The sequence below is a fragment of the Mizuhopecten yessoensis genome, unplaced genomic scaffold (assembly GCF_002113885.1).
Source record: "Mizuhopecten yessoensis strain PY_sf001 unplaced genomic scaffold, ASM211388v2 scaffold855, whole genome shotgun sequence".
NCBI classification, from domain to species: domain Eukaryota; kingdom Metazoa; phylum Mollusca; class Bivalvia; order Pectinida; family Pectinidae; genus Mizuhopecten; species Mizuhopecten yessoensis.
The window spans coordinates 939826-949785 of NW_018403755.1; the positions used below are offsets into that span (position 1 = coordinate 939826).

General features: G+C 36.0%; 1 protein-coding gene across 5 annotated transcripts in view; it reads left to right on the forward strand.

Annotated features, from left to right (window-relative positions):
* LOC110453566 overlaps nucleotides 1-6520 on the forward strand; it is a 20569-nt gene extending 14049 nt beyond the window's left edge. For all 5 annotated transcript variants that reach the window (XM_021502547.1, XM_021502554.1, XM_021502576.1 and 2 more), the window contains 4 exons: nucleotides 2409-2529; nucleotides 2926-3111; nucleotides 4749-4837; nucleotides 5871-6520. In XM_021502547.1, coding sequence (XP_021358222.1) covers nucleotides 2409-2529; nucleotides 2926-3111; nucleotides 4749-4837; nucleotides 5871-5937 — 463 coding nt within the window. In that variant the 3' untranslated portion in view covers nucleotides 5938-6520. The remainder of the gene's footprint in view (nucleotides 1-2408; nucleotides 2530-2925; nucleotides 3112-4748; nucleotides 4838-5870) is intronic.
* Nucleotides 6521-9960: the final 3440 nt, after the last annotated feature.

Below are 9960 nucleotides of genomic sequence, written 5' to 3' on the forward strand. Positions count from 1 at the left end.
TAATACTACTAGGTCTGGGTGTCAGGCTTGTGACATTGTACGTCTGTATAATACTACTAGGTCTGGGTGTCAGGCTAGTGACATTGTACACCTCTGTGTAATACTGCTAGCTCTGGGTGTCAGGCTATTGACATTGTACACCTCTGTGTAATACTACTAGCTGTGGGTGTCAGGTCATGCTAGTGACAATGTACACCTCTGTGTAATACTACTAGGTATGGGTGTCAGGCTAGTGACATTGTACGTCTGTATAATACTACTAGGTCTTGGTGTCAGGCTAGTGACATTGTATGTCTGTAATATATTACTAGGTCTTGGTGTCAGGTCAGGCTTAGTGACGTTGTACACCCTGTGTAATACTACTAGGTCTGGGTGTCAGGCTAATGACATTGTTCACCTCTGTTTAATACTACTGGATCACTGTGTCAGTCTAGTGACATTGTACACCTCTTTGTAACACTACTAGCTCTGGTTGTCAGGCTAGTGACATTGTACGCCTCTTTGTAATACTACTAGCTCTGGTTGTCAGGCTAGTGACATTGTACACCTCTTTGTAATACTACTAGCTCTGGTTGTCAGGCTAGTGACATTGTACGCCTCTTTGTAATACTACTAGCTCTGGTTGTCAGGCTAGTGACATTGTACGCCTCTTTGTAATACTACTAGCTCTGGTTGTCAGGCTAGTGACATTGTACACCTCCGTGTAATACTCTACTAGGTCTGGGTGTCAGGCTAGTGACATTTTACGTCTGTATAATACTACTAGGTCTGGTGTCAGGCTAGTGACATTGTACACCTCCGTGTAATACTACTACATCTGGGTGTCAGGCAATTGACATTGTACACCTCTGTGTAATACTACTAGATGATGTACACCTCTGTGTAATACTACTAGGTCTGGGTGTCAGGCTAGTGACATTTTACGTCTGTATAATACTACTAGGTCTGGTGTCAGGCTAGTGACATTGTACACCTCCGTGTAATACTCTACTAGGTCTGGGTGTCAGGCTAGTGCCATTGTACACCTCTGTGTAATACTACTAGATCACGGTGTCAGGCTAGTGACATTGTACGCCTGTATAATACTACTAGGTCTGGGTGTTAGGCTAGTGACATTGTACACCTCTGTATAATACTACTAGGTCTGGGTGTCAGGCTAATGACATTGTACACCTCTGTTTAATACTACTGGATCACGGTGTCAGGCTAGTGACATTGTACACCTCTTTGTAATACTACTAGCTCTGGTTGTCAGGCTAGTGACATTGTACACCTACGTGTAATACTACTACATCTGGGTGGCAGGCAATTGACATTGTACGCCTCTGTGTAATACTACTAGCTGTGGGTGTAGGGTCAGGCTAGTGACAATGTACACCTCTGTGTAATACTACTAGATCACGGTGTCAGGCTAGTGACATTGTACACCTCTGTGTAGTACTACTAGCTCTGGTTTGCAGGCTAGTGACATTGTACACCTCCGTGTAATACTACAAGGTCTGGGTGTCAGGCTAGTGCCATTGTACACCTCTGTGTAATATTACTAGCTCTGGGTATCAGGCTAGTGACATTGTACACCTCTGTATAATACTACTAGCTGTGTGTGTCAGGCTAGTGAGATTGTACACCTCTGGGTAATACTACTAGGTCTGGGTGTCAGGCTAGTGACATTGTACGTCTCTGTATAATACTACTAGGTCTGGGTGTTAGGCTTGTGACATTGTAAGTCTCTGTATAATACTACTAGGTCTGGGTGTTAGGCTAGTGACATTGTAAGTCTCTGTATAATACTACTAGGTCTGGTTGTCAGGCTAGTGACATTGTACACCTCCGTGTAATACTACTACATCTGGGTGTCAGGCAATTGACATTGTACACCTCTGTGTAATACTACTAGCTGTGGGTGTAAGGTCAGGCTAGTGACAATGTACACCTCTGTGTAATACTACTAGATGACGGTGTCAGGCTAGTGACATTGTACACCTCCGTGTAATACTACTAGGTCTGGGTGTCAGGCTAGTGACATTGTACGTCTGTATAATACTACTAGGTCTGGGTGTCAGGCTAGTGACATTGTAAGTCTCTATATAATACTACTAGGTCTGGGTGTCAGGCTAGTGACATTGTACGTCTCTGTATAATACTACTAGTTCTCGGTGTTAGGCTAGTGACATTGTACAGCCCTGTATAATACTACTAGGTCTGGGTGTCAGGCTAGTGACATTGTACGTCTCTGTATAATACTACTAGGTCTGGGTGTTAGGCTAGTGACATTGTACACCTGTGTGTAATACTACATTGTACAGTCGTGTAGTACTAAATATTGTCATATATCCTAGCCAGGAATTTATTTGATCAGTTTTTTTTTTTGTCAAATGATTATTTTGATAAATATTTATTTTTGATAGAGAGTCAGCAGTGAAGGCAGCCCCTGTCCCAGCTCCACAGAAACTAACAGATAATCACGATGGGGAGATAGAGGAACTCCGAAAAAAGTTTGCTTCTGAGATTGAAATATTAAAAGAACAGGTAAATAGCCTAACGTAAAATAATGCTTGAGTTACTGATGAGATACATTATAGAGTAAAAATGTTTTCATCTTGTAAGTTATTAAGATCTGGAAAGCTTTAGACCTTTATCAATACATTTTGTTTTACAAGTAGGTTTATTCCACCTGGGTGAAACTATGACTAATTTTCTCTTTTCTAGCAACAACTTCTCTGTCAGAATGAACAGTCAGGATTTGACCAAACTTACTAATAATGCTCCTAATATGGTCCTTAACGATTGGTGTCATCTTTTTCTACGTTAACTCAAAAACAAAGAATTTCAAGTTCCTCTTAGGATGTTTTTTTTTTAGAGTTTGGATCAAGATTTTAAAAATATCATGTATATGAAGCTTTGACTTTCACATTATATTTTCAGGAAAAATCTTGTGACCATGAAAGTGAGATTGAGGCATTACAGAGATATATCTATAGTTTGGAGGCCGACAATGCAGCATTGTTGATAGAAAATACAGATCTGAAGGATCGAGTTACTTCCCTTGTCACAGACCTCAGTATCAAGGAGGCGAAATGGTGTGAAATGGAGGAGAAACTTAAGATAGATGTAATTACTGATATATATATAACTCATACCTTAATTTTCTTAGAAGAAATTGATCAACATCATACAGTAGTTGGGGGTTGGTTTTTGATAATAGTTTACCTAAGTTATCATGTGGAGATGTAATATATATCTCAGAAAAGTTCCAGGTATTTCCAAGATTTCATGACCAACTCTTTGAAATATCTGAAACAGCTACATTACATCTGGAAGTGTAAATGGACACTGCACAAGCAGTCATAATGGATTGGATTAGGGGCTTAGCCAAAAGCAGAAGGGCTAACTAGAAGAAAGTTAAGTTTTATCAGAACATTACAGGTGACAGGGTATTCTCCCTTTCAAGGTCTCTGAAAAGCTTATAACAAGCCCCCATACAATAAATGTTTGTTCCTAATGTTGAAGCAAGGTCACAACTCTGTATATATATATATATATATACTGTACACTTGTATCCTTGAGAACAAACTGCTATTTGTTGAGGTCAGACAAATTTCCATTCAACAGTCGTAATGCTCTGTATATATCCTGTACCCTTGTATACTTTCTCTGTATATATCCTGTACCCTTGTATACTTTCTCTGTATATATCCTGTACCCTTGTATACTTTCTCTGTATATATCCTGTACCCTTGTATACTTTCTCTGTATATATCCTGTACCCTTGTATACTTTCTCTGTATATATCCTGTACCCTTGTATACTTTCTCTGTATATATCCTGTACCCTTGTATACTTTCTCTGTATATATCCTGTACCCTTGTATACTTTCTCTGTATATATCCTGTACCCTTGTATACTTTCTCTGTATATATCCTGTACCCTTGTATACTTTCTCTGTATATATCCTGTACCCTTGTATACTTTCAGTTATGGACATTTCTAGAGAGAAGTAAAAAATGTCAAATATCAACATAGTATCCGTTATATAGAGAATAATACATGCCTTTTTCCATATCACCCCCAGTATCAACCTGAAACTGCAATATCAGCCCAAGGGCCGAGGGGTGATATTGGTCGTGGGTTGATACTGGGTGTGATATGGAAAAAGGCGTGTTTTATTCTGTTTATTTCATACTTACTAATAAAAGCTACTAAAATTTCCAAAAGGGGTGTAATACGGGTTTTTCGGGCTGATATTGAGAGGGCTAATACAGGTTTTGGGGTGTGATACGGCGGGGGTGATACAGGTTTTGGGGTGTGTTACGGCGGGGGTGATACAGGTTTTGGGGTGTGTTACGGCGGGGGTGATACAGGTTTTGGGGTGTGTTACGGCGGGGGTGATACAGGTTTTGGGGTGTGTTACGGCGGGGGTGATACAGGTTTTGGGGTGTGTTACGGCGGGGGTGATACAGGTTTTGGGGTGTGTTACGGCGGGGGTGATACAGGTTTTGGGGTGTGNCACTGTGTTGTTTCTTTGAACAAGATACTTCACTCCACTTGTTCCAGTCTACTCAGCTGTTGACGAGTACGTGGTTGGGCAGTGCTGGAATTGTTGAATGCTAGCTGTGAGTGCAAAATCCACAGATAATAATTTGTGAACTGCTTTAATTTGAGGCGACCTACGAACTAGGTTGTGATAAAGCGGTATATAAGAACCTCCAACTATTATATTATTATTATTAATTGTAATTTGTTTGCAGATTAACAGGTCATGGGGTGAAAAGTACAAAGATTGGATGGAAAAGACTGAGGCCAAAATTACAGAACTGCAGCAGACAAATACATTATTGTAAGTACAGTGAGTCACTGGAAGGGCACTATATTCATTCTCTAAATAATTTTAAAACAAAACCTCCTTACTGGTTAAAGTTTAATAAAAGTGTTTTAAAAAATCATATCTAATGAAGTTAAAAAGAGTACCATAAAGTTAAAATTTATGATTTCAAGGTCACTATCATGAAATATTTTTTAAGCCCATTTCTGCAAAAGCTTTCCATGGACCTGTAAAATTACCACTGTATTTATAGCAGTTCCACATTTGAATATTTGAAAAGAAAGAAAACCCACACAAATTGAACTTACACTTTGCTAATGTGGTTTTCCAGAAATTTTAAATGTATCAAAGCAAGAGATGAATTCTTTGGCAAAGGCAGTCACTATAGGTCAAACATTCTCTCTGTTGCTTAACTGTCCATATATATAGGGGAGAATAAAAGTCCAAGTACAATAAATAACGGCTCTGAAATATGACTCATCACAATTATAACTGAAGCAATGGAACTCTTTACCTTAGAATGTTTTTACAAATCAAGAAAAATACAGTCATTATTTTTTATATATTAAGGATCCCTGTTCCACTGTACTGTGTTTTTTCCTATAAATACATTACCCCTCCCCTTCCTTTTAACTTGTATATAACTGTAGCAGAGTTTAGACAGGACACTTCTGCTGACCAGGTAGCTCAAACAGTTAGAACGATAGTATATCTAATCTAATGTCGCGGGTTTGAATGTCGATATAGCCCCACTAAATATTACACAAAGAACACTTGTTGATTATATTTTGTTTATTTTGTATTTTTCATGTCTCATAAAAGTCCTGCAAAGGTATGGTTTTCTTTTCAGAAATGATTTATCAAACTACAGTGAGGACAGAGAAAAAAAATGCAACAAGTTACAGTTTCTCGCAATGGTACGAGGATCCTTAAATGTGAATGTGTTAAAAAACAGATCGAGAGCGCCACATATTTTTCTTCTTAAATGAGATTACATGCTTTTCCATTGAGTCATCAATGACTATAATAATTTTTTCCTCCATTACAGACGAGGCTACCTGAAAGGTCACAAGCCAGGAGGTGCGGGCCCAACAGAAAAAGACCCGGGTGTGTGATTAACGTCACTCTTTGGTGCTTCAACATCAATTGTCTATCATCACATTGTTGTATTGTACTGATGTGCAGGTGTACAGTATAACTTCACTATAGTGATGTGTACAGTATAACTTTACTAAAGTGCTGTGTACAGAATAACTTCACTATAATGCTGTGTACAGTATAACTTCACTATACTGATGTGTACAGTATAACTTCACTATAGTGCTGTGTACAGTATAACTTCACTATAGTATTGTGTACAGTATAACTTCACTATAGTGCTGTGTACAGTATAGTGCTGTGTACAGTATAACTTCACTATACTGATGTGTACAGTATAACTTCACTATAGTGCTGTGTACAGTATAACTTCACTATAGTGCTGTGTACAGTATAACTTCACTATAGTGCTGTGTACAGTATAGTGCTGTGTACAGTATAACTTCACTATAGTGCTGTGTACAGTATAACTTCACTATAGTACTGTGTACAGTATAACTTCACTATAGTGCTGTGTACAGTATAGTGCTGTGTACAGTATAACTTCACTATAGTGCTGTGTACAGTATAACTTCACTATAGTGCTGTGTACAGTATAACTTCACTATAGTGCTGTGTACAGTATAACTTCACTATAGTGCTGTGTACAGTATAACTTCACTATAGTGCTGTGTACAGTATAACTTCACTATAGTGCTGTGTACAGTATAACTTCACTATAGTGCTGTGTACAGTATAACTTCACTATAGTGCTGTGTACAGTATAGTGCTGTGTACAGTATAACTTCACTATAGTGCTGTGTACAGTATAACTTCACTATAGTGCTGTGTACAGTATAACTTCACTATAGTGCTGTGTACAGTATAACTTCACTATAGTGCTGTGTACAGTATAGTGCTGTGTACAGTATAACTTCACTATAGTGCTGTGTACAGTATAACCTCATTATAGTGCTGTGTACAGTATAACTTCACTATAGTGCTGTGTACAGTATAACTTCACTATGGTACTGTGTACAGTAAAACTTCACTATAGTGCTGTGTACAGTATAACTTCACTATAGTGCTGTGTACAGTATAGTGCTGTGTACAGTATAGTGATGTGTACAGTATACCTTCACTATATTGCTGTGTACATTATAACTTCACTATACTGATGTGTACAGTATAACTTCACTATAGTGCTGTGTACAGTATAACTTCATTATAGTGCTGTGTATAGTATAACTTCACTTGTTTTGTGTCAGATTTTCATCTCCTCTTTATTTATTTAACAATTTGAATACTTTAGTTTATAAGGTATATCAATTTTTGTCTGTTGTCAAAAGCACTAGGTGTAATGTGCAGGCAGTCACCCATCAGCCACTGATGACAGTCAACATAGCTGAAACAAGTTGCCAATATCAGGGTTATACTGCATCTTTTGAAAAGCTGACATGCCAGTAATGTAGTATTTCTCCTCTTCTTTCTTGGCTGTAATGTTAGTTTTAGATACCTTCATTAAAATAAATAAGTAGTTCACTAGATAACATAACAGTAGTAACCAACTCCCATGAATGTTAAAGCATGCTGTTAGTTTTTACTGATCCTTGTTGGTGTATTTAGCTTTGAAGGTATTTAATTGGATATCAGCTATATTTTCCTTAGCTTTATATGCTATCCTGGGTAAAGATAGAGTCAGTTTGGGAATATCCTTAGAGCTGGAAGCGATGGGCCAATCTGTGAAACTTTTAGTCAGTACAATAATTTCTATGTGAAATAAAAAAAAAAATAGTAAAAAATGAGGGGCCAATTTCAGTTTTAAGGGTTCTTGGCCCAATGGCAACATACCCCTGTGATTGTTGTAATAAACTTAAACTTGAGCAACTTGTTTATTTAAAAATGTGTGCTTTCGGATGTCCCAGTGATGGTCTCTTTAATACAAGCTTATATTTTACAAATACACTATTTCATTTACATTTGCAATGTAACTGTAAATTTGTTATTATAGTTAGATTAATGTTGAAAGATTTCCCTGTCAAAACAGAAGAAATCAGATATGGATTGACTGATGCTCAAAAATGCATTTTTCTTGAAGTCTTACAATTTTTCAAAATTTATTTCTAAATCAACTTACTGAAAAATGACTTGTATAGACTAATATTCATTAATTCTATTCATTTATATACACACTTAATTTGTGAAATTAAAATATAATTTATTAGAGTGAAAGAAATCATAGCTTTAGGTTACAGTATGTATGAGGCCTTTTACTAAAGTAATCTGTGATATTTCCTGTATGTGATGAATGATCTTGTTTTACATGAAATGACTGTGATCTGTTTTCATATAAAATAATTGTGATTTTTTATTAGATACATAAAAAAATATCCTATTTTATATACCAGCTATCCTAACATGTTACCATATTGAAGCAGTGTTATGCTTCATAATTAAGATCTTTTCATAATTAGTGATTTTTTTGTAAATTATGACATTAGTCAGACTATTATCTTATACATTTTTGCATGTATTCATTTAAAGGTTGTGTGTGAATTTAAGTATCTACGTTTTTGTAGACAACAGAGTTTCCGGATTATCTGATGAGATGTTTATGTTATGTATAAAGCTTATATTGCTGGTTACCTCTCAAAACATTCCAATGCCACAATTGTGCCTTCATTTCCTGGAGGATTTTTTTGAACAGGAACAAGTTGTATCTTAATTTACAAGGTTATATTGTTTTACTTACAAGTAACACTATGAACTGTCCATGCTACAGACTGCAAACTTTATTTTGTTTTGTGATGTAACAGCATTAATATCTCTGTTATTGTTTGTTAGAAATTGCAAAGTATTTTTAATATGGAATGAATATGATCTCAACAAATAATACAAAAATATTCTCCATGCAACCTACTATTTGGAGCATTGAACTTTAAAACTACATGTACATAACAAAACACAGCAGCAGTATGATTTCATCATTGCATGACATGGACTATTTTTAGAAGATGTTGAAGGTAATGAAAACAAACTTTATTTAATGACTATACATGAAGGAATTGCTATTAATAAATATAGACGGTCCATGTGATGGGTAAATATAAAAGAAATAACAAAAAGGGTTTTTTAGTTGCTCCCTAGCATTGTCACCTCTTTAGGGTGTTCATCAGGGGATGTGTTTAACCCTTTCACCACTGTAGACCATAATGGATTCATCCAGATCAATGCATGGTAGAGTCTACCTAAGTTACATGGGGTTGAAAGGGTGTATCACATTGACAAGGAAACACAACCTCTGATGAACGTCTAAAGAGATGAAAGCGTTGGGGAGCTGTTAAGAAACTCTTTGTGTTATTTTTATATATATAGATATACACATATATTTTACGAAAATCTGCATGTACGATTAAATCGGTATTAATACATGACATAACTATATGTATATTTCAGCTTATCATAAATTCCATTTCTCATTTAGGTAACATGTCTAGCATGTACTATTGTATCATTTAAGCTTTCTGCTATCAGGTGGCATTTAAAGTCAATATGAATGTCAGCTGGAAATTACAAATTTTATGAATTTTGCAAGAGCTTCATGCTGAATTGTCACTCTCAGTCATAATTTTGTTAGAGTTACTTATTGACTTGGAAGTTTAAAGTATTTTATTTTGTTGTTTTATCGACATAAGTTTTGTGTAGAGTCTTAAAATGTCCACAATTTGCCGAAACATAATCCTAAGACTGAAAGAAACTGAAACATTTTTAATTATTTTGAAGTTAAATACCGTCCAACAGCTTATTGTCTGTGATTTAAAATGTATTTCATTGTTTTTATTTATTTATTTTGTGTTTACAAAGTTTATAACATTGCACTATTCAAGGTAAATTATTTCTATATTAGAATTTATTTACATAATAAATGATTTGTAATTGTTTTGTCCGTTTTCAGTATTGTTATTTCATGCATCATGTTGACTTTATATTTTCATTGATAAAATGGCACATAGACCAGGGTATACACTAAACCTTAAGGGTATACACTATACCTTAAGGGT